This window comes from Astatotilapia calliptera, chromosome 23 (genome assembly GCF_964374335.1).
Source record: "Astatotilapia calliptera chromosome 23, fAstCal68.1, whole genome shotgun sequence".
Lineage (NCBI taxonomy): Eukaryota > Metazoa > Chordata > Actinopteri > Cichliformes > Cichlidae > Astatotilapia > Astatotilapia calliptera.
Window position 1 is genome coordinate 19,591,211 of NC_137443.1, and position 24,684 is coordinate 19,615,894.

Consider the following 24,684-nt stretch of genomic DNA (forward strand, 5'->3'; position numbering starts at 1 on the left):
CACTAGATCTGCCTGCAACACACTTGTTCAGGTTTTTAGAAAAGCCTTTGAGCCCTATGTGGAATATATGGAAGCATCATATTGTACTGAATTATCAACTTAGAGCAGTGGTATGTAGAATAATTTAGAATAGTATTATAAAATTATTAATTTGTTTTGTGTTCGTACATTTGGGTTCTGAATGTTTGATATGTAGATTTGCTTTTGTGTTACAATGAGTTGGTGATTTTTCTGTACATGTCCTCATCTGGCATCCCATTCACCCTCTGGTAAGATACAGCTGTGAATTTGCAGTACACGTACAACTGAATCATTGCTTCTTTATATCTGATATTTTTAATAGCTGTCAATAAACTGTTGTTTTATACTGAACCACATCTCTGTCTGAAGTATAGTGGACCTGAGATCCTTCTTGATAATTATTATAGTTTCTAACTAAATATTCGGTGAAATTCCCAGGATAGCGTAGTCGGATTTTCCCTATGATTGTTAACACTTTGGAGCTCCTCTGCCACCATTCTAGTGTTACACGTGTGACATCACTGGTTCCTTGCTCTCTTCCTCATTATTCTCACCTCCTTGTGCTGTCGTATTGTCTATAATGTAATGTTTCTCCATAGTTCATGGTAAAAACCTGTCCAGCTGTTCTGTCCACTCTCCTGCCACCAATTAGATGACATGTCTTGTTTAAACTACTGATTAACATACATAGACAATTTGAAGGTTTTATTCATGTTTTTCTCTTTGTTTGAAAAGCAAACTGTCGTTACTTTGTTCTTCTCACTGCAGCGTTTCAGCTTCCTCTGGCTCACACTGCTGTCTGACTGCATTCAGCTGACAGTGAAATGAAGCAGAAAAGAAGCAGCTGATATTTGTACAGCACACATGATGGAAATGAGGATTTCAGTTGATGTGCACATGAATGATTTGTGTTTCCTCTGCAGATGAAGGTAGAAAGTGTGTGTGAGCTGATGTGGATGTGAAGTCAACAGCATGGGTCAGTGTGTGGGAAGAGAGCAAGCTCAAAGGTGAGATGACCATCTCTAACTGTGCATGACTCTTCTCCATGTCACAGCTCAGCACTCACATCTCTGCTCCATCATTATTCACAGGAACCAACCTGTACATCCAGATAGACATAGAGTGAGGGGAGCCTCATCTGGATACTATGAGGCTTTAATCATTCACCAAACTGGGTGATGTATTCTGTTTCTTAATGTTGTGTCTGACCCAGTGTTTTTTTCTCTGAATAAATTAGGAGAAGGTGTTCCTGTAATGATTATTTATTTTTATATTAGTTATTATATAACTATTGTATTTTAGAGGATAGACTCTTGTCAGTGATATGAATTTTTTAGTTTTATTTGGTCCACCAAAGCTGACATTTTTGTCTTATTTTTTTTTTCATTTCCCTTAGGTTCTATTCAATTATTTAAATTTTCAGTTAATTTTACAAAAATATGCATTTAAATAAGAGTTTTATTTCTCTCTCGTACCTTTGATTTCAGCGTCCCTCAGGTTGTACCGACAATCTAAAAAGAAAAAAAAAGATAATGTGTGTCTAAATGTTGTTTTGACTCAGTGTCTGTGAATAAATCCTTCATCATGTTTAATGTCAGCTCAGCTCTTTTTCACACACATTTCCATGTTCATATGTGAAGCGGTGTGTGTTGGAGTGTTTCCACAAACACAGCAGTCAGAGTGTAAAGAATGGATGTTGTTGGAGGTGTTTCTGTAATGAAGAGGCTGAGTGTCTGTAGGACTCCAGTAAGGAGGAACTTCCAATCAGGTGTTCCAGGTGTTGCTGGATGGAGGAGGGAAGCATTAATATGATTGTGATGGCATATGAACGGTGCGTTGTCCTGTTGCAATATTTGACTTTATACTTGGGATTTAACAGGAAGCTACTAAGAATATGGGAGAAATATGCTCTGTCCTGTTAGTCCCTGTCAGTACTCTTTCGGCTGCATTTTGGATCAACTGAAGGTTTTTCACTAAGTTTTTAGTGCATCCTGATAATAAGGAATTACAGCAGTCCAGGCTAGAAGTAGTTTCATAGCCTCACCCTGAGATGAGATGTTTCTAATTATAGTAATATTAAATATTAATGAAATGACAGGAAGCAGTCCTACATATTTGTTTAATATGCACACTGAAGGACACCTCATACTCAACATGGTGTCTAATGATATGCTTGCTCTGGATGGCATTACGTTATTAACACTGTGAGGAATCTTTAAGATTGTATTTTTGGCCCAAGTATGAAAAATCATATTTTATATTCTGAATTTAGATAACATTTATGAGAAGGAAATTAAATTAAATTCAGTTATTTGTCTTTAAGACATACTTGCAGTTTAACTAATGGATTTCTGTGTAACTGGGGACCAATGGAAGTGCAATGCAGTGTTTTCTAATAATATATGAGATCAGGGAAGCATGTATGATGTAAAAAGTATTCTAGTCTGTGTTAGTACTTTGTAATGATCACGGATGTCAGCTGTTTTACTTTGTTGTAAAGATTATTTATTGTGTTTATTTTTACCAGGGGGTGGGGGCAAACCAGAGATTCACTATATGGATCAATTGGCACAAGGTAATTTAAACCAATGTGAAATGAAATAAGAACAAAATGTTTTTCTCCAGACTGTTGTTAGTCCAAGTTTAAAATCTCGCATTTCATCTATAAAACCACTAATGTGATGAACCACCACTGCTGTGTCACCAGCAAACTTCAACAGCAGGATGGTGTCTGTCAGCAGTGAGATACACACAAGCAGATTCATTATGTTTAAAAATGATCAATCCAAATAATATGAAAGCTACAAATATGCTCTAAGTGCGATGTTTCCAAAGCTATAGCATTAACATAAAATAATAAGTAACATAACATATTAAATAACCATGAGAGCATGAAAGTAGTAAAAACATGAGCTGTCACTATACTGATGTTTTTACTCCTGTTTGTCTGTATTTCTGTTGTTTCTTCTTGTACTGTCAAACAAGTTTTCTGGTTAGGATTGGATGGCAGTGATTAATGTTTGATGTCAGCCATGATGTTTATTGTCGCAAAAAACATAGCAGCACTACAGGGCGTCTCTAATCTTAATGGACCTTTTGTGTGTTTATTTGTTTATTTGTTTATTTATAAGGAACCCCATTAGCTTCCACAACAGTGGTTGCTAGTCTTCCTGGGGCCCAAGCCATCAAATATCTCCAAATAAAATGTTACAACAATTAGATCTACAGTAAAGTTTTACAATACTGAAATGTAAACATGTGAATATTAAAAATTATATAAAAGCAGAAAACCAAAACAAAACACTCAAACAAAATACACAATTTCCATTACAAGTGATATTACCCTCTACAATTTTTTACAAATACATTAAAAACTGCCTAAATAGGCTTTTAGGTGATTTTTAAAATTATGAATTGAAGCCAATTCTCTTATTGCCTCAGGCAACTTATTCCACTGAAACGATGCTCTGAATATAACAGAGTTTTTCAAAAAGTTACTTTTAACACGAGGAATTACTAAATTGTGGTTGGTTGAGAATCGTGTGGCATGATTATGAATTTCATCTGGATACTGCAACTGAGCGCAAAAAAAGTGTGGTGTGTTTAACAGTATTGTTTTCTTTAAAAATACAAGTAAGCCATAGTATAATTTAGCTTGTACAGAAAGCCAAGAAAGTTTATCATGCATTTTGTCAATACTTGTATAGTATGAACACCTTAACACTAATCTGGCCGCCCTATTTTGGACTAACTGAAGTCTGTTCAGATCTGTCTTATTAGCTGCAGACCAGATGATTGAGCAGTACTCTAGATGAGATAATACTAATGCGTTAATGACATCTTTCATAACTGAAGAAGTAATATAAAAGGAGCATTTCCTAGCTATAGCTATGCCCTGTCCCATTTTCTTAATAACAGAATTGATGTGCTGAGACCATGAAAGGTGGTGGTTTATGGTAACACCAAGTAATTTAATCTGGGTGACCTGTTCTAATGCCGATCCAGCTATGGAAAGATTTAGTTGTGGACTGTTGATTAAGCGTGCTCTACTTCCTATTAACATGGATTTGGATTTAGTCACGTTTATAATCATGTTGTTTTTACTTATCCAATCAAACACGTTCAGCAAATCTAGTTGTAATACGCTTGTCAATTCAGAGTGGCTACTGGCTGAATAAAACATGGTGGAATCATCAGCGTACATTACAAGATGAGATTTATCCAGGACGTACGGCAAATCATTTGTAAAAACTGAGTAGAGAAGTGGACCGAGGCAGCTGCCTTGGGGTAGACCACAGTTCATTTCGCGGCCCTCCGAGAAATAACCATTATAATAAACCTTTTGCCTTCTTCCAGACAGATAACTTTCCATCCAGCACAAAGCAGCTGGTGAAAATCCATAACATTTTAGTTTATCTATCAGTAGATCATGATTTATTAAATCAAATGCAGCACTAAAATCCAGAAATACCACCCCGGCCAAATTCCCTTTATCTAGGTATTTGTACCAGATATCTGTCATGTGAATGAGAGCTGAACTGGTGGAATAACCAGGTTTGTAGGCATGTTGAAACTGAGTGAGTAACTGATTTTCTATTAGATAATGTTGAATTTGTTCGTAGACAATCCTCTCCATAATTTTACTTAAAATGGGTAGCAGACTGATAGGTCTGCTGTTGACACCATTAAAAATGTCATTCTTGTTTTTAGGAATCGGAATTATTTTCGATTCTTTCCACTGCAATGGAAATAAGCTGCATGCCAGAGATTTATTAAATATGTGACATATAGGAAGGGACACAAACTTGGCTGCAACTTTGAGCAGTTTACTGTCTATGTTATCAGAACCGGAGGATGTATCGTCAGGAAGTGATGTCAATAAGCGCTCTACCATCTGCACGTTCACTGCCTCAAACTTAAATTGGCATAGTTTATTATTCATGATAACATCCTGTATAAGACGACGTGATAAGGTGGGATCGCCTTTGCTCATATTAGATTTTAAATTTGTTATTTTATTGCTGTAATAATTCACAAAATAATTGGCAATAATAATTGGTTTTTCACTAAGTTTTTAGTGCATCCTGATAATAAGGAATTACAGCAGTCCAGGCTAGAAGTAGTTTCATAGCCTCACCCTGAGATGAGATGTTTCTAATTATAGTAATATTAAATATTAATGAAATGACAGGAAGCAGTCCTACATATTTGTTTAATATGCACACTGAAGGACACCTCATACTCAACATGGTGTCTAATGATATGCTTGCTCTGGATGGCATTACGTTATTAACACTGTGAGGAATCTTTAAGATTGTATTTTTGGCCCAAGTATGAAAAATCATATTTTATATTCTGAATTTAGATAACATTTATGAGAAGGAAATTAAATTAAATTCAGTTATTTGTCTTTAAGACATACTTGCAGTTTAACTAATGGATTTCTGTGTAACTGGGGACCAATGGAAGTGCAATGCAGTGTTTTCTAATAATATATGAGATCAGGGAAGCATGTATGATGTAAAAAGTATTCTAGTCTGTGTTAGTACTTTGTAATGATCACGGATGTCAGCTGTTTTACTTTGTTGTAAAGATTATTTATTGTGTTTATTTTTACCAGGGGGTGGGGGCAAACCAGAGATTCACTACATGGATCAATTGGCACAAGGTAATTTAAACCAATGTGAAATGAAATAAGAACAAAATGTTTTTCTCCAGACTGTTGTTAGTCCAAGTTTAAAATCTCGCATTTCATCTATAAAACCACTAATGTGATGAACCACCACTGCTGTGTCACCAGCAAACTTCAACAGCAGGATGGTGTCTGTCAGCAGTGAGATACACACAAGCAGATTCATTATGTTTAAAAATGATCAATCCAAATAATATGAAAGCTACAAATATGCTCTAAGTGCGATGTTTCCAAAGCTATAGCATTAACATAAAATAATAAGTAACATAACATATTAAATAACCATGAGAGCATGAAAGTAGTAAAAACATGAGCTGTCACTATACTGATGTTTTTACTCCTGTTTGTCTGTATTTCTGTTGTTTCTTCTTGTACTGTCAAACAAGTTTTCTGGTTAGGATTGGATGGCAGTGATTAATGTTTGATGTCAGCCATGATGTTTATTGTCGCAAAAAACATAGCAGCACTACAGGGCGTCTCTAATCTTAATGGACCTTTTGTGTGTTTATTTGTTTATTTGTTTATTTATAAGGAACCCCATTAGCTTCCACAACAGTGGTTGCTAGTCTTCCTGGGGCCCAAGCCATCAAATATCTCCAAATAAAATGTTACAACAATTAGATCTACAGTAAAGTTTTACAATACTGAAATGTAAACATGTGAATATTAAAAATTATATAAAAGCAGAAAACCAAAACAAAACACTCAAACAAAATACACAATTTCCATTACAAGTGATATTACCCTCTACAATTTTTTACAAATACATTAAAAACTGCCTAAATAGGCTTTTAGGTGATTTTTAAAATTATGAATTGAAGCCAATTCTCTTATTGCCTCAGGCAACTTATTCCACTGAAACGATGCTCTGAATATAACAGAGTTTTTCAAAAAGTTACTTTTAACACGAGGAATTACTAAATTGTGGTTGGTTGAGAATCGTGTGGCATGATTATGAATTTCATCTGGATACTGCAACTGAGCGCAAAAAAAGTGTGGTGTGTTTAACAGTATTGTTTTCTTTAAAAATACAAGTAAGCCATAGTATAATTTAGCTTGTACAGAAAGCCAAGAAAGTTTATCATGCATTTTGTCAATACTTGTATAGTATGAACACCTTAACACTAATCTGGCCGCCCTATTTTGGACTAACTGAAGTCTGTTCAGATCTGTCTTATTAGCTGCAGACCAGATGATTGAGCAGTACTCTAGATGAGATAATACTAATGCGTTAATGACATCTTTCATAACTGAAGAAGTAATATAAAAGGAGCATTTCCTAGCTATAGCTATGCCCTGTCCCATTTTCTTAATAACAGAATTGATGTGCTGAGACCATGAAAGGTGGTGGTTTATGGTAACACCAAGTAATTTAATCTGGGTGACCTGTTCTAATGCCGATCCAGCTATGGAAAGATTTAGTTGTGGACTGTTGATTAAGCGTGCTCTACTTCCTATTAACATGGATTTGGATTTAGTCACGTTTATAATCATGTTGTTTTTACTTATCCAATCAAACACGTTCAGCAAATCTAGTTGTAATACGCTTGTCAATTCAGAGTGGCTACTGGCTGAATAAAACATGGTGGAATCATCAGCGTACATTACAAGATGAGATTTATCCAGGACGTACGGCAAATCATTTGTAAAAACTGAGTAGAGAAGTGGACCGAGGCAGCTGCCTTGGGGTAGACCACAGTTCATTTCGCGGCCCTCCGAGAAATAACCATTATAATAAACCTTTTGCCTTCTTCCAGACAGATAACTTTCCATCCAGCACAAAGCAGCTGGTGAAAATCCATAACATTTTAGTTTATCTATCAGTAGATCATGATTTATTAAATCAAATGCAGCACTAAAATCCAGAAATACCACCCCGGCCAAATTCCCTTTATCTAGGTATTTGTACCAGATATCTGTCATGTGAATGAGAGCTGAACTGGTGGAATAACCAGGTTTGTAGGCATGTTGAAACTGAGTGAGTAACTGATTTTCTATTAGATAATGTTGAATTTGTTCGTAGACAATCCTCTCCATAATTTTACTTAAAATGGGTAGCAGACTGATAGGTCTGCTGTTGACACCATTAAAAATGTCATTCTTGTTTTTAGGAATCGGAATTATTTTCGATTCTTTCCACTGCAATGGAAATAAGCTGCATGCCAGAGATTTATTAAATATGTGACATATAGGAAGGGACACAAACTTGGCTGCAACTTTGAGCAGTTTACTGTCTATGTTATCAGAACCGGAGGATGTATCGTCAGGAAGTGATGTCAATAAGCGCTCTACCATCTGCACGTTCACTGCCTCAAACTTAAATTGGCATAGTTTATTATTCATGATAACATCCTGTATAAGACGACGTGATAAGGTGGGATCGCCTTTGCTCATATTAGATTTTAAATTTGTTATTTTATTGCTGTAATAATTCACAAAATAATTGGCAATAATAATTGGTTTTTCACTAAGTTTTTAGTGCATCCTGATAATAAGGAATTACAGCAGTCCAGGCTAGAAGTAGTTTCATAGCCTCACCCTGAGATGAGATGTTTCTAATTATAGTAATATTAAATATTAATGAAATGACAGGAAGCAGTCCTACATATTTGTTTAATATGCACACTGAAGGACACCTCATACTCAACATGGTGTCTAATGATATGCTTGCTCTGGATGGCATTACGTTATTAACACTGTGAGGAATCTTTAAGATTGTATTTTTGGCCCAAGTATGAAAAATCATATTTTATATTCTGAATTTAGATAACATTTATGAGAAGGAAATTAAATTAAATTCAGTTATTTGTCTTTAAGACATACCTGCAGTTTAACTAATGGATTTCTGTATAACTGGGGACCAATGGAAGTGCAATGCAGTGTTTTCTAATAATATATGAGATCAGGGAAGCATGTATGATGTAAAAAGTATTCTAGTCTGTGTTAGTACTTTGTAATGATCACGGATGTCAGCTGTTTTACTTTGTTGTAAAGATTATTTATTGTGTTTATTTTTACCAGGGGGGGCCAAACCAGAGATTCACTATATGGATCAATTGGCACAAGGTAATTTAAACCAATGTGAAATGAAATAAGAACAAAATGTTTTTCTCCAGACTGTTGTTAGTCCAAGTTTAAAATCTCGCATTTCATCTATAAAACCACTAATGTGATGAACCACCACTGCTGTGTCACCAGCAAACTTCAACAGCAGGATGGTGTCTGTCAGCAGTGAGATACACACAAGCAGATTCATTATGTTTAAAAATGATCAATCCAAATAATATGAAAGCTACAAATATGCTCTAAGTGCGATGTTTCCAAAGCTATAGCATTAACATAAAATAATAAGTAACATAACATATTAAATAACCATGAGAGCATGAAAGTAGTAAAAACATGAGCTGTCACTATACTGATGTTTTTACTCCTGTTTGTCTGTATTTCTGTTGTTTCTTCTTGTACTGTCAAACAAGTTTTCTGGTTAGGATTGGATGGCAGTGATTAATGTTTGATGTCAGCCATGATGTTTATTGTCGCAAAAAACATAGCAGTACTACAGGGCGTCTCTAATCTTAATGGACCTTTTGTGTGTGTCTTCTTGATGACAGCCATACAGAAAGGCTTAGCTTAGTCAGCGCTCCAGTATTCCCCCAGAGAGGAGAGGTAAGAGGACACACACACCTACACACCTTAGCTATAATGCATGTAGACGGCAATGCAATCTAATTAATTAATATTCCAGCATTTGTACAGTACCATAACAATAGCATACATAGGAATGTGAGTTTTTATGAAATATAATATACTGTCATGGTGAGCTGTGTGGCAGGCAGGGGTTGGATCCGAACAGAGGATTCTACTAAAATAGGACAAACTAAGAATAAAATACACCAATACTTAATGAAAGAAACAAAGACAAACTAAGGCTAATGATCTTGAACTCGACAAATCAGAATCAGAATCAGAATCAGAATACTTTATTGATCCCTGGGGGAAATTATTTTTTGTTACAGTGCTCCATTTTAAACCAACATTAAGACAAGACAGACAATACGCTAACTAAGAATAGTACAATATATACATATATATACATACATACATAAGTCACTTATAAATAAATAGTTGGAAAAGAAACATGTGTAGTTGTAGCAGCAAACAGTGTGTTAAGTGGATGCGTTGTACAGGGAGATGGCCACAGGCAGGAAAGATTTCCTGTGTCGTTCAGTGGTGCTTTTCGGTAATCTCAGTCTCTCACTGAACGAGCTCCTGTGACTGACCAGCATGTCATGGAGTGGATGGGAGGTGTTATCCAACATTGTCTTTATCTTGGACAGCATCCGCCTCTCCGACACCACCTTGAGGGAATCCAGCTCCATCCCCACAACATTGCTGGCCTTACGGATTAGTTTATTAAGTCTGTTGGCATCTGCGACCCTCAGCCTGCTCCCCCAGCATGCAACAGCATAGAGGATCGCACTGGCCACAACAGACTCATAGAAAATCCTCAGCATTTTCTGGCAGATGTTGAAGGACCTCAGTCGCCTCAAAAAATAGAGACGACTCTGGCCCTTCCTGTAAAGTGCTGTGGTGTTTTTAGCCCAGTCCAGTTTACTGTCAATGTGTACTCCAAGGTATTTATAGTCCTCCACAATGTCAACACTGACCCCCTGGATTGAAACAGGGGTCAAGTGTTTCCTGGTCTTCCTGAAGTCCACGATCAGTTCCTTGGTCTTTGCCACGTTGAGCTGCAGATGATTCTGCTCACACCACGTGACAAAGGAGTCGACCACAGCCCGGTACTCTGTCTCATCATCCCTGCTGATGCATCCAACCACCGCAGAGTCATCAGAAAACTTCTGAAGATGGCAGGTCTCTGTGCAGTGGCTGAAGTCTGTGGTGTAGAGGGTGAAGAGGAAGGGGGAGAGGACAGTCCCCTGTGTTGCTAATCACCTTGTCAGACACACACTGTGGGAGACGTACATATTGTGGTCTTCCTGTCAGGTAATCAACAATCCAGGACACCAGAGAAGCATCCACCTGCATCGCTGCTAACTTATCACCCAGGAGGGTCGGCCTGATGGTGTTGAAAGCACTGGAAAAGTCAAAAAACATGACCCTCACAGTGCTCGCCGGCTGGTCCAGATGGGTGTAGACACGATTGAGCAGGTAGATGATGGCGTCCTCTGTTCCGAGACGAGGCTGATAAGCGAACTGAAGGGGATCCAGATGTGGTCTTACTATGGGTCGCAGCTGGTCCAGGATGAGCCTTTCCAGGGTCTTCATGATGTGGGAGGTCAGTGCCACGGGCCTGTAATCCTGGGGGCCACTGGGACGAGGCGTCTTTGGTACAGGGACGAGGCATGATGTCTTCCACATCACCGGGACCCTCTGCAGACTCAGACTCAGCATAAACAGTTTATGAAAGACTCCACACAGCTGGGGGGCACAGGTCTTGAGGACAAGGGGACTCACTCCGTCTGGTCCAGCAGACTTGCCTGAGTGAAGTCTCCTCATTTGCATCTCAACCTGGTATTGAGTGAAGGTGATGGGTGGGGGAGGGGTGTCAGGAATCTCACAGGAGGCAACATGTGAAGAGAGAGGCTGGCACAGTGGTGTGGCTCTGGATTCCAGGCTGACTACAGGTGAGGTTGTGGGGGTGTGAGCAGACACTGTGGTGTCGAATCTATTGAAAAACAGATTCAACTCGTCGGCTCTATTCTCACCTCCCTCAGCTCCCCTGCTGTTGGTTGGCCTGAATCCAGTGATGGTCTTCATGCCCCTCCACACCTCTCTCATGCTGTTCTGCTGGAGTTTCCACTCCAGCTTCCTCCTGTAATTGTCCTTAGCCTCTCTGATCTTGTCCTTTAGTAACACTCAATTAACAACTCAATGAGACTTGACATTACATGACTGGAGAACCTAGAACTAGACAAGAACACAGCTACTGTGGGGGACACACCAAGAAAGAGGGGAAGGACTAAAATACACAAGTGGAATTAACTAGAGGCTATGGAACAGGGGGGAACACAGCTGCGACTAATCTGACAACGAGACAAAGGGGAAGCAAAATTGAATACACTGAACACACGACAAAGGACTATACAAAAAAACAAAAACAGAGATACAGATTGAGATGTGGACTGGCTGAACAAAACAAAGACATGACGGGGAAACAGAAGAATAAACACGGGGACAGAACTAAACCTGCACGAGACACAACAGACTGCACATGGGACGTGGACACAGCGAAAGCCGGGACACAGAACCATAAGGAATACTCAACTAAAGAATATTACAGAATATTAATTCTTAAAAAAAACAAAAAAAAAGAAAAAACAAAAACATAAACAATGGGTTGCCTGATTCAGGAGCATGACAAGTACATATGAATATAACCGTCACGGCTGCCGGGGTGAGCCCTGTGGTGAAGGAGGAAAAGGACCCAAAATGCAGGCAGTTGACTGGTGATGAGAGTGACGTTTATTTACAGAAGTGGCAGTGAGGAATGACAAACGACTGGAGAAACCTAAACTGGGAAAACTAAATGACAAACCTGAGAGCATAAGAAACAGGGTGCAGGGCAGAGCGCCGCAGACGGAGGAACTGAACACCATGGAACATAGACGAACCAACAACAGGCAGGACAACACACAGGGCTTAAATACACACACCGGTAATCAGGGGATGAGAGACAGGAGGGCAACACACAGGGGAAACATAAATTGAACACACTCACATGAGATGGGGACCTTCAGAATAAAACAGGAAACTCAGACACAGAGAACCAGACACGACACTGAACTAAACAGACAGATTCACAAGCAGACAGTGTGACACCATAGACAGACGGAACACAGTCTGTCACAGTCACAGACACAGAACAAAACCCTAACAAATTGCAAATCATAACAGAATACATACTCAGAATAAACAAAAGCATAAAGAAACACAAAACACTGAGTCGACAGACTCAGGACCATGACAGTAACATCCTAAGTTAGTTAAACAACTGTTAACAGTTCGTAAATCAGTGTTATTCCAAACGGTTTGTCTGAAGCAAATTGCTCCAGCTTTATAGACATTAAGGCAGAGTTGTCCAACATAAGGCCAAGGATCCAAAATTAGCCCACAAAAGGCTCTAAGTGTCATGGTCCTGGGTCTGTGACGCGGTGTTTTGTCTTTTCAAATCAAAATCCAACTTATTTGTAGGGCCTTGTTTTACAACTTTTCCTACTAATACAGAAGCTCCCTCATTCATACTACACCAAAGTAATAAAGTCATCGATAAAAAAACAAAACAAAATGAGAGAAAGTTCCCGATTTCTTTACTGTTTGCTGTGTATTTTTTCTTTCTTTGAAATAATGAAAACTTATATTGTTTAATCTGGCAATGAATTACCACTAGTGATGTGCGAATCATGAACGAATCGTTCGATACTCGAGAATCACTTTACTGACAAGTGAATCATGATTCACAAGCCCAACTGACTCACTGACTCATCCCTGTTGCTGTTAGCAAACTAATTTCATTAGTACAAATATATCTAGCTTATAATTAAAATTGTGTGGAAAAAACTACAGCCAGTTACTTAACAAAAACATTTCTGCCCTGAACTGGAAGAAAAAACCCTGAGTAGAAGCTCACATCAAGACAATAGCTCGTCGGTTCACAGTAGCAGTTAGCTCTGCTAACATGCTAACAGCACATTTGAGTTACTCACCCCCTCCTTTCCTGTGCTGAATCGTAGTGTAAGCGAATCACTCAGGACTCACTCACCCCCTCCCTCCTGGCTCACAGCTTCTTCTTGTTGTTTGGCAACCAGTGTTAAGGAGCATTACTGACCCCCTGGCTCACAGCTCAATGGACATTTAGATGAGAAAATATATATTTGACACATTTGAGGAAAATACTAATAAAATAAAATTAAAATAAATAAAATAAATGTTCCCTTTAGAAATCTTTTTTTTCTTTTTTGCTCTATAAAAATAGTTCTTCTTTTTCAATCACTCATCTTAGCAGTAGGATTTACATGAAAAGAGAAACAAATTAAGTTTGTGTGAAAATGTACATTTTTTGCACTCTCTGGTCAACTGACTCAGTGACTCAAATGACTCAAAAAAACCCGATTCACTTTGGTGAGTGACTCATTCAAACTCGATTCAGTAAAAAGAATCGAATTTACCATCACTAATTACCAGAACTCTTTCTAGAATTTTACACGCTTCTCATGTCGTTTCACTGGTCTGGCCCAATTAATGTCAAAGTCGCTTGTATGCTGCCCATGGTGTGAAATGAGTTTGACATACCTGCATTATGGGCTTGCTCTATTCAAATATAATCCAATAGAGCCATCTAGTGGCCACACAGGTCAATAGCAGGATAGACATGGTGTTCACGCGCCTCCACAAAGTAATTAAGCTAGCCACTAGTTATGCACCTAATATAAACATCACATGGAGGTCATAATAAACTGGTAAAGACTATTAAAAGTCTACACTACAAGAAATTGGGCCAAATTACACATAGGAAAGTGTCGTGATTAATTACCATGAGGAGAACAAAAACACCCTAAAGTCCATATCACACTACAATCTCCATACTTGCAACTCTGAAATATTCATGAGAAGGGTGCACGATCAAGAACTATACAGGTAAATGAATAAATCACATTTCTCTGCTACAGTCCACTTCAGCATCCCCTCAGGCACTGGCACAGCTATATGACTATACAGAAAATTATTCTGACCCTGAAACAATTGTGATCAAACAATGAACCTGGTATCAAAATATTGATCCAATTTAGATCCCAAATATGCTTTAACTTTAGTGAGCGAATTCTAGTGAATATATGATAATAGGTTCTTCATATTCTTATATTAGGTAACTTAAAGGCCATTGTGAGGAGAAAAAATCGAAACTACTCTGGGCTGATGGTCCAAAAAGATTTCAGGACTCAGCAGGTACCTTAAATCAAATTGCTTAAATATCTGCTGCAACAGAGTGAATCTTCAAATCTTGGTTTCAGAATTTTTATTGTTCTGAATCCAAGACCGCACACACTTTGAAATTTTCCATGTTTTGGTACATTACCACCAAAACTTCAGTGTATTTTATTGGGATTTTATGTTCCAGCTTACATCCATCTTTGAACCTGAAGTGGAAACTGAATCTGGAAATATTTCCTACAGGTAATCATTCTGCATAAAAATTTCTATCACATTATTTTGACAGCTACAAGTAATAGTCTTCCAAATTAAGTACAATACTTAGAAATACTACTTTCATGCTATATGACACTGCTGGAGCTCATCAGGTCTCAGCTTGTGTCCAAATGGTGAAGTAGTCTCTCCGGACCCCACAGTTATCTGCTGGTGGTTCTCTGCTTTTTTTAATGAGGGATTCATGACCAGTCCCATGAGATGCTGTGTAAAACACCTTTAGAGTATAAAATTTATTTTTAAAATGCTCAATTAATGAGAAGTAAAAGGTGGTGAAAGGAGTAGTAGCCAGAAAAAAGATACAGCTCTTTTACACTGACCTTTTTTATTCTAAAACTGTTCCAGACAGCAGTGTTGTAGACAGCATTTGTAAGCACTGCAATTTTGAGTTTTCTTATCACCGGAGTGCTTCAAACCTGAAATATCACTTTAATGCTTTACACACTATTGATGCCAGAAAACCACCCACCCAAACAAGCAGTTTCGGGAGTTTTCGAAAGACTATGTTAGATGCAGCATGTGGGAGCAGTATAGCAAGACAGCAGGACAAGCTAACATTCGCCATAGCGAAGTGGTTATCTACAAACTGCAGGCTGATTAGGCTCATTCCAATCACCATCTGCACCTGTTGGCAAATGGCTTGCCTGCATATAAGACCAGTGCTCTCAATGAGTCTATGCCAGATCTTCTGCTAACCTGTGTTAGTGTGAGGCCAGTTAGTGTGTTCTTGAGCATCATATCTCAAATATTGAAGGCATGATTACACTGTGACAAGCTGATATTCCTGGGCTTGAGACAGCAGTGCAACAATGGTGCACAGCTGCACTGCTTCAGGACAGTAAAGCAGCAACACTGATCATTTTATTAAGGATGAAAGAATTTGGACAGTTTTTAACTCTCAGTGACGCCGCAGTGTTGATTTGACTTTGGGACGTGAAGCGGATGGATTTTTGGACCCAGATTGCTCCGCAAGGCTCCTGACTACAGTAGCTGTAATGCGCCGACAATCCATCAAGCAGTGCAGCTTCGTAGCTTACCAAAGTCTTAATTAAAACATTTTTTGACAGATTTTTGAGCGCTGTGTACCACATAAAATCGATTCGAGGTCAGTAAGCACAACCAGAATTCATACATAAGGCGCACCGGATTACAAGCTGCACTGTTGAGTTTTGTGAAAATTTAAGCATTTCAAGTGCACATTATATTCCAGAAAATACGGTATAATAAGTTCATAATATACTACTTTTGAATTCATTATTGAATGTTGCTTTGACAATGCAGTTAATCACAAAGAATCATGAGATTAATCACTCTTTAAAAAATGTAAATGCTGCCCAGCACTAATATCTAGAAATGTCTAAACCTCTAAAGTTGCACTGATTTATTCAAATAGCCAGTGCAGCAACAGTAGATAGAACATCTACTGACTGTGTGCTACAGTATTTTACTTCCATGCATCTATTTCTCTCTTCTTTCTTCATTTCTTTTTTCCCACAGATTCAAGTGTCCTGGTTTGGGTCTCTTCCAGTGTTCTCTGACTGGACTGGTGTTTGACATGACTCAGGAGGTGGAAGTTCTGTACAGGATTATCCAGTGGGATCAGAGTATCCTCCAATCAACTGGAAAGATGGCAGCAGGGCCGCTGTTTGAGATAAAGGGCTGTGAGGATGCAATTCGTCAACTCCACTTCCCACATTGTGAAACAGATGAAGGTGAACAAATTACTGTACTGACTGCAAAGTTCCACTCTGAAGAGCTTTTATTTTCAAAGGTCATGGTTGCAGACTTGGGAACAGAAAAACAACAAAACACTATTACAGCAGTGCTTATTCTGAAATTGATCCACAATTTAAAAACTCGGTCTCTTTAAGAAGCTCTTTTAATACTGACCTGTTGTCAGTTAACCTGGTTAACTACATGGTGCTCCAGCTGTTTCTTTTTAAGAACCACGTACTTTTCCAAACCTTTTGACATGTGCCGTTGCCATCAAATTGAAAATGAGCCAATCTTTTTCATGAAACAGTAAAATGTCTAAACATTTGAGATGTTTTGTAGCTCTAGAGTATGGAACCCCGCAAGGGCAAAACCTTTGCGAGTTCATCTTCATTTTTTTTTCCCTCCAGTGTCGCTTGCGGGGCTCCGTACTGGAGATCTGGGTTTGTATTTTTTGTAGAATAAAATTATCCAACTGAGAAAAAAATCTAACCTAGCAACACATAAAGCCAATTATTGTTCAAATTATAGACAGTTGTGCTTAGCCATTTCCTCAGAATTAGATTTGAACAAGTGACAAAAACTGTCTCTGTTTTCACAGCTGTGCTCTCTGATGACTTGCTGTCTGTCATCAACTTCTCCGATGATGGATTTAGCGTCCTACAGCCACTGAAGATCACAGATACTCATGTGATTGTAGAAGTCTCCCACCTCTCTGCCTTTGGGCTTATCTGGGATTTCATAAAGAGGTTTTTGACCATAAAGAATCCAGTTAAGGGCCAAGTTTTACTGTTTGTCAGAGCAACACCGATGGGAGCACAGACACAAAACCTTGATGTTTTTCTCCTGCCATGCAACGTCCCTCTGCACGAGGTAAAGTTGGATCAAATGCTATATCTTCATCGCTTTCAATACTTTTAGTGCAAGCAAAATATAATGTCAAAACAAAAGTGCTTTTATTAATGGGTATGAATGAGGTTAGGTGTATAAAGTGCTTTGTGTGTCAAGTTAAAAGTGAGATATAAAAATCAGTCCATTTACTTTCTTTTTTTCCCTGAGGTGTATGAAGGAAGTTGAACACAGCTAAGCTTTCATTATGTTAGATGGCTGAGCAAAACCCCAAACACCAGCTGGAGATGACGAGTATCACACATCTTTCTGTGTTCAGCTGCACTTTGTTTTATGCTGTTCACATGTTCACATTTCATTTGTCTTCAGACTCTTTTTCATACATGATGATTTTGGGAGCTACTCCAGTATACCTTGAGATTGTGATGTTACAATTGGAATCCACTAGGAGAGCGTTCTTCAAGCAAATATTTGAATTGAATGGAAGCCCCTGACTATGGCATTATTTTTGTACCTCTTATGAGCACACACAAATTATTTTTGCAAGTACAAATTTAGAATTTTGAGGAGGAAATTATTGCTGCGTGCAAGAAATGTATTTCAGTGTTTGCTATTATCCATAACCAGAGATGGGCAGTACTGTAATCTGATTACTTTTTTCAATTAACGAGTAAAGTAAGGGATTACTATTGCAAAAACGGTAATTACATTACCGTTACTTTCCCGTAGTAATGCTGCGTTACTGCGTTACTAAAACCGTGATTTTTTTTGCGAGAATGTCTCACGACAGTGACGTAAGCGAGGGCGCCGTTAGTGACAACAGCTGTGTGCAGATCAACAATGGATCACATATCGATTGTGGGAGAGAGTATGAGCGTGCAGCGTTTAAAGCGTGGAAGTACTGACCTTACTTTGAGTTTGATTCCATAAAAAGTGACAAAAACATTAGTGTCCATCGTGTGTGGGAAGAAAACTTATTTTTATAGCGAAAAAAACCCCCCTAAACTTCCAAGCAAGCACCGAGTGCGCAACGACGTAATGGGAAACTCACAGAGAAAGTCGCGGATTCTTCAACTGACCGTGGCACACCTGCACCAGGGTAAACCTCCGCCTACCATAGTCCTGCTATGACCGCTGAGTCTTTGACTTTATTTATGTTCTGCTGTGTTTTACTTGCATCTATTTGAAAGAGTGAGTGTAAACACAAAAAATATTTTATTTTATGTGCTGGAATGTGCAGAAAATAGGTTTAAATGTTAAACTAATTTATTCAAGTCAGAGAATGTTGCATATAATTAAATTTTTGCTTGATGCATAAAGTTAAAAGATTAAAACTGATAAAACAAGTTTAAAAAAAAAAGAGACTTTTCCATTTGATTACATTTTGTATGATGGATTATGTAGAAAAAGTAGAATTGGGCTGAAAGATCTATCGCTTTATCACCTCTTCAGGTTGTAAATCGTGTTTTTAAAAAGTAACTAAGTAACTAAGTAATTAATTACTTTTGAAAATAATTAATCAGTAAAGTAACGGGATTACTTTTTTGGGGAAGTAATCAGTAATTAGTTACTGATTACTTTTTCAAGTAACTTGACCAACACTGTCCATAACACATACAATAACAGTCCCTCTCGTGCAGTCACAGACTTGGATGTAACATTTGTATTTGCAAAAATTATTTACATGCGCTCAGAATAGAGGCACAAAATAACGCCATACTCAACGGAATGGTTGAGATGTTTGTGCATTTCAAAATTTTGTACTAAACTCTATTTAGTATTTATACTAATCACTAAAATGTACTTTGTATGTATACACACTTATGAGATGTAAAATTGTAATGAAATACAAAACTGAAAATTGTTTAATTTTCAGTTTTGTATTACATCGGTAACATCAGTGATGTAACCTGGGTTCATAAGTGGTTCCGGGTCTTTCAACAATCAGGCCCCTTCTCCCAGGTGACCCAGCTAGGGTTGATCAAGCCCCAGCTTGTGTCCAGGTAGCTCTACCCTACATGCCACGCCTCTTCTTTTGATCCACAACCACCTCGATGCCGCTTCTGCTGCGTTGGTGGCCAATTTGATGGCCCTCTGCTGGGATCTCCCTTTGCACAGGGCTTTTGGACAGCAGCTTAGAATGTGCTCCAAGGTTCCTCTCTTCTGACAGAGGATGCAACCTGGTGTCTCCACCTTCCCCCATAGTTTAACATGAAATTAAAAAAAAACAAAAAAACATTACAAAATGGTGAGGAAATAATTTGGGGAATCTGAGCATCCGTAGGTCAGTAAATAAAGAAAGAGACAATTCTTTCCAGTTATATCGCTGAGCACACTCACAGAGCTTTTTATTTTCAAAGGTTATGGTTGTGTATTAGAGCTCAGAAACTTTCAAATGGAATCATTTAAACATTAAAAATATTTTATTTTTGTTCTTTTATTCTTGTGAGGTTGAAAGTGATCTGATTTCTGATGTGTCACTTGGCCTCTACTGAAAATTAAGCCTCTAAATAAAATGTTCTGGTGTCTCCTTAAGGTGAAAGCACAGCATCCACACTCTGTTTACATCCCGGTGCCTTCCAACTGTAAACTCATCAAAAATGAGACTTACACTGTTCTCTGTCCAACAGCCAGGAAAATCCAACCCAAGGTAAATATTGTACAAGAAAAATGACTAGTGCTACCTGTACTACTGTAGAGAACAGGATACCAGTTCTTCCCGGAGGATGTTGAATTCAAATATAAACAGAGATGGGAGGCATTTTAATAGCTTTGTTTTTCATACTCATCTGATACAGAAAGAGAAATAAGAGAACACTGAATTCTCTCTTTAGCAATAAAACATAAAGCTTTGTAGGTTGAGCTGCTAAACATGACAAAATATATCAACCATCAAGAAGAGTCAAACTCCTTTGTTTGAAAAAAATCTGACATCCTTAAACTCCAAAACAGTTTTGCTGTAGACTGATATGCTGAATGAAAGTCATTTTCTAGTGTTAAGCTAAATTTGATGCAAGTACTAGAAGACATTTTACTGGCCTATTAGTTAATTAACCCACAAACAGAGTAAGGGATCATGTAGAACTGTCACCTGTTCAAAATGGACACGCATATACTGAGTAGGAACCATGACTGAAATAGAGGCCCCTGGTGATCCACTGTGAATGGTAACCTTGCTAAAGCTTACAGTTTTTCTCAAATGCTAAAACACATGTCACAAACGTTACCACCAGGTCCCCCAATGTCCAAACACAACACCCTTCTCTAAAGCTACATAAACACAACCACACCTTCCCACTGCAAAACTCAAACTCCCACACCAAGAGAGCAGCTCGAAGCTGTCAAAACTGTAAACACTATACACAGCATTACACACTACAGCAAAACAATTGAAAACACAATGCTCAATTTGTGAGAAGGTTCTTTGTTTCATAACTGCCAATGCATATTTTAGAAACTATACAGTAACGGATCGTCGTAGATCTCTGCAGAGGATTAGGCATTTAGATTTGTGAGTTTCATATGAGTAGTATAAATCTATAGAAAATCCTGCATGTACGTACACTACTGTAACACAATTCAATGCTAAAACAGAATCTATTGCACACAACAGTAATCTTGAAAACATGAACAGGGTTTGAAGTTTTTTTATTTACGTTATTCACACCACACACACACCACAATCACTGTGCAGCATCATGTTGCTGAGCTGTTGCTCGCATCTCGTCCGTAATGATGGTGCGAGGTTGTCTTGCTCTCCCTCCTGGACCTTCTCCTCTCCCATGTTGGCCTTCTCCTCTTCCTCATTGGTCGCTCCTCTTCCTCCTCTCATTGTGTGGATGCTTTAAGCATCCACACTATTGAGTTCCTTCTTGATGTTTCCGTACACTTTTCGCCGTGGATCTACTTCCACAATTTTTGTGCTATTTTCACCGTTCAAATTTTAAACTATTCTGCTATTTCTGCTAATGACGGCTATGTCTTTTGGTATTTTTCACTATTATATTTTTTAAAATATTAAGCTTTTTTCCTTTAATTTGAAATGAATGGGAAACTTCTGCAATTCTGCTAAAATTTGCTTGTTTTTGAAACTTAACTACTTCCTCATATTTTCACATAGAGCAACCATTCAAACTTTAAAATGTTCTCAAATTATTGGATGCTTTAAGCATCCACACTATTGAGTTCCTTCTTGATGTTTCCGTACACTTTTCGCCGTGGATCTACTTCCACAATTTTTGTGCTATTTTCACCGTTCAAATTTTAAACTATTCTGCTATTTCTGCTAATGACGGCTATGTCTTTTGGTATTTTTCACTATTATATTTTTTAAAATATTAAGCTTTTTTCCTTTAATTTGAAATGAATGGGAAACTTCTGCAATTCTGCTAAAATTTGCTTGTTTTTGAAACTTAACTACTTCCTCATATTTTCACATAGAGCAACCATTCAAACTTTAAAATGTTCTCAAATTATTGGGCTATTCAGGTATAAATCAGCTTTTTCAAATCTTTTACCGTTTTACTTTTATGCCTCTTAAAGTTTTCAGTTGCAAAATTGTGATTTTTCACAAAATACATGCGTTGTTATGGTTGCTATGCTCTTGGCTTCCAGTGTGCCACTGAAGGTTTTGCAGTCTTCTCTTCATGTCCGAACAACTTCTTGCTACTTGCTCAATTTTCACTCAACTTCCACAAATTATACATCAAAACTTAGGTATTTTTGCTGGCTTTCAGGAAATGTCACCATCATTGTTGTGGGACTTATAGAATGTTTGCAAATCTCCTCAGACCAACACAAAGTCGGAAAACTCTCCATAGAAAGTCAATGGAGAGTTTGTTCAAAATCACCGCTTGATTTCTGTAATGAGAGGCATATTCGAATCGTCATATCTCCTTAACAAAACAAAGTTAAGACATGAGGCTTGTCCCAGTATATCTTCAGACACTCCTAACACTCACAATTCAAGAATTTCTTTCTCACCTATTACCGTTCTGAAATGAGTTAGACTTGTTTGAGGGTAGCAAATTCGTCCTTCGCTCAGATTTCTTCAGATTTCAAACTCTGGAAATGAACCACTTTTTTCTCTCGTCATAACTTTTTGTTGGATTTCCACAGAGACCTGAAAATTTCCATGACTGTTCACCAAATCCTGCTGTCTCTTATGGTGAAAGAATGATATCGATGCTCCAAATAGATTTAGAGTTACAAAGCGTTGTTGAAGGGCAGGTCAAGGCATTTTTTGCTTTGCTCTACTCAGTTATGGTGCATTACCAGTCAAATATCTTTAATAATTCATATTTTAATGATAAATTGTTAACACTTTAAGATTCCCCCATCTCTTCTGAACAAAACGGTGTAAGAATGACCATTCTAGCCCCTACGGTTAGGAAATTATGGTCATTTGTTTGAGGGGAGTCATCACTATGAGAAATAGACTGTGCAATAATCCTGTGTCTCTCTGTGCTGCGTGCACCTGTTTTGGCGGGAAAAAGTACACAGCCTCTCTGATTGGTGGATTCAAATTCAGCAGCTCCCAGGCTGCTTGACTGAGCTAGAAACTTGCTTCTCTCTCCGTGTGTGTGTGTGTCTGTGTGTGTGAGTGTGTGAGACAGAGAGAGAGAGAGAGAGAGAGAGAGAGCCTTTTTATGGGATGATCTCATTGTAAGATTCAAATTCAATATATTTAGACTGGTTGACTGATTTGGATCTTGTGTGTGTGTCTCTCTGTGCATGTGTGTTTCCATATGTGTCCATATTTGTGATTGTGTGGCTGTTATATATATTTTTTGCCGATTTTTTTCATTCAACAAGTATATTTGAGGGACCCTTAGGATGTTCCGCATTTTTTCAGCTGTCCATTTTGCTTTTCCAATTTTTCTGTTTAAGTTATTACTATTGCGCTAAATCATAGCATTTCTGCTGTTTTATAAGATTTGTGCTAAATATAGTATTTCTGATTAATTATAGTGTTTCTACCAAATCATAGTACAGTATTTTTGGTTTTTATAGGATTTTTATAGGATATTTATATTGCTTAATATAGTATTTCTGCTTATTATAGGATTTGTGCTTAATGTAGTATTTCTGCTAAATGTAGTATTTATGCTTAATCATAGTATTTCTATATATTTCTGCCAGGTCCCCAGGCAGCCAATCCTCTGTGAGGACTAAGGCATTCAAATTTACATATCAGGGCCTGCACGGCTTCCCAGCCAATCATATATGTGGGCTGAGGCATTCAAATTTGCATATTGGGGCCTTCGTGGCTTCTAAGCCAACAAGTCATCGATATCATATATCTCTAAAAATTCATATTTTAATGATAAATTTTCAACACTTGACGATTCCCCCATCTCTTCTGAACAAAACGTTGTAAGAATGACCGTTCTGGCCAATACAGTTAGGAAATTATGGTCATTTGTTTGAGGGGAATCCTCACTATGAGAAATAGACTACAAAAATCCTGTCTCTGTGCTGCGTGTGTGCACCTGTTTTGGCGGGAAAAAGTACACAGCCTCTGTGGATTCAAATTTAGCAGCTCCCAGGCTGCTTGACTGAAAACATGCTTCTCTCTCCCTTTGTGTGTGTGTGTGTGTGTGTGTGTGCATGAGAGAGAGAGAGAGAGAGAGAGACCCTCTTTAGGGCAGCATCTCATTTTTGGAAAAAAAATAGAATATATTCAGACTGGTTGACTGGCATAGACCCTCCGTGTGTCTCTCTTTCTGTGCATTTGTGTATACATATTTGAGTTTGTGTGTATCTGTTGGCTGTTCCTTCTTGTTTTTTAAATTTATTTTCTGCTAAGTTATTCCATTTTAGCAAAGTTCCTTTGCTTCTGCAAAGTTTTTACAATTTCTGCAACTTTTCAGCTTTTTCAGCTAGTTTTTGCAGACAGCTTCAGCTTTAAAGCATCCACACTGCATTTTCGCAGGAAATGCAAATTTTTCTAGTTTGAATTCCTCTTCCTCATTGGCCTGCTCCTCTTCTTCCAGGGCCAGCTCTTCTCCCTCCTCTGCATCAAATTCCTCTTCCCCTGACTCTGCCTTCATCCCTTGTGTTTGTTTGGAACCTTCAGCATACTGTGCACTCTGAACTTGCTTTTACATGTGGGTACAGCATTAGCAACAAGTGTCTTCAATTTTGAGTCATTGTGTGTAGTGAATGACACCAGGTGTGTTCCCTGT

At 38.0% G+C, this 24,684-nt stretch overlaps 1 protein-coding gene across 3 annotated transcripts in view; it reads left to right on the plus strand.

Annotated features, from left to right (window-relative positions):
• LOC145424352 (uncharacterized) overlaps positions 1–24,684 on the plus strand; it is a 30,624-nt gene continuing 5,940 nt past the window's right edge. Inside the window, exons 1-10 of one of the 3 annotated variants that reach the window (XM_080297597.1) lie at positions 1–110; positions 945–1,028; positions 1,113–1,196; positions 2,549–2,596; positions 8,735–8,779; positions 9,325–9,379; positions 14,850–14,905; positions 16,433–16,647; positions 17,250–17,521; positions 20,034–20,147. In XM_080297597.1, the coding sequence (XP_080153723.1) occupies positions 994–1,028; positions 1,113–1,196; positions 2,549–2,596; positions 8,735–8,779; positions 9,325–9,379; positions 14,850–14,905; positions 16,433–16,647; positions 17,250–17,521; positions 20,034–20,147 (924 nt within the window). In that variant the 5' untranslated portion in view covers positions 1–110; positions 945–993. Of the gene's footprint in view, positions 1,197–2,548; positions 2,597–8,734; positions 8,780–9,324; positions 9,380–14,597; positions 14,678–14,849; positions 14,906–16,432; positions 16,648–17,249; positions 17,522–20,033; positions 20,148–24,684 lie in introns of those variants that run through there. The other 2 variants (XM_080297596.1, XM_080297598.1) reach the window with 2 other exon arrangements.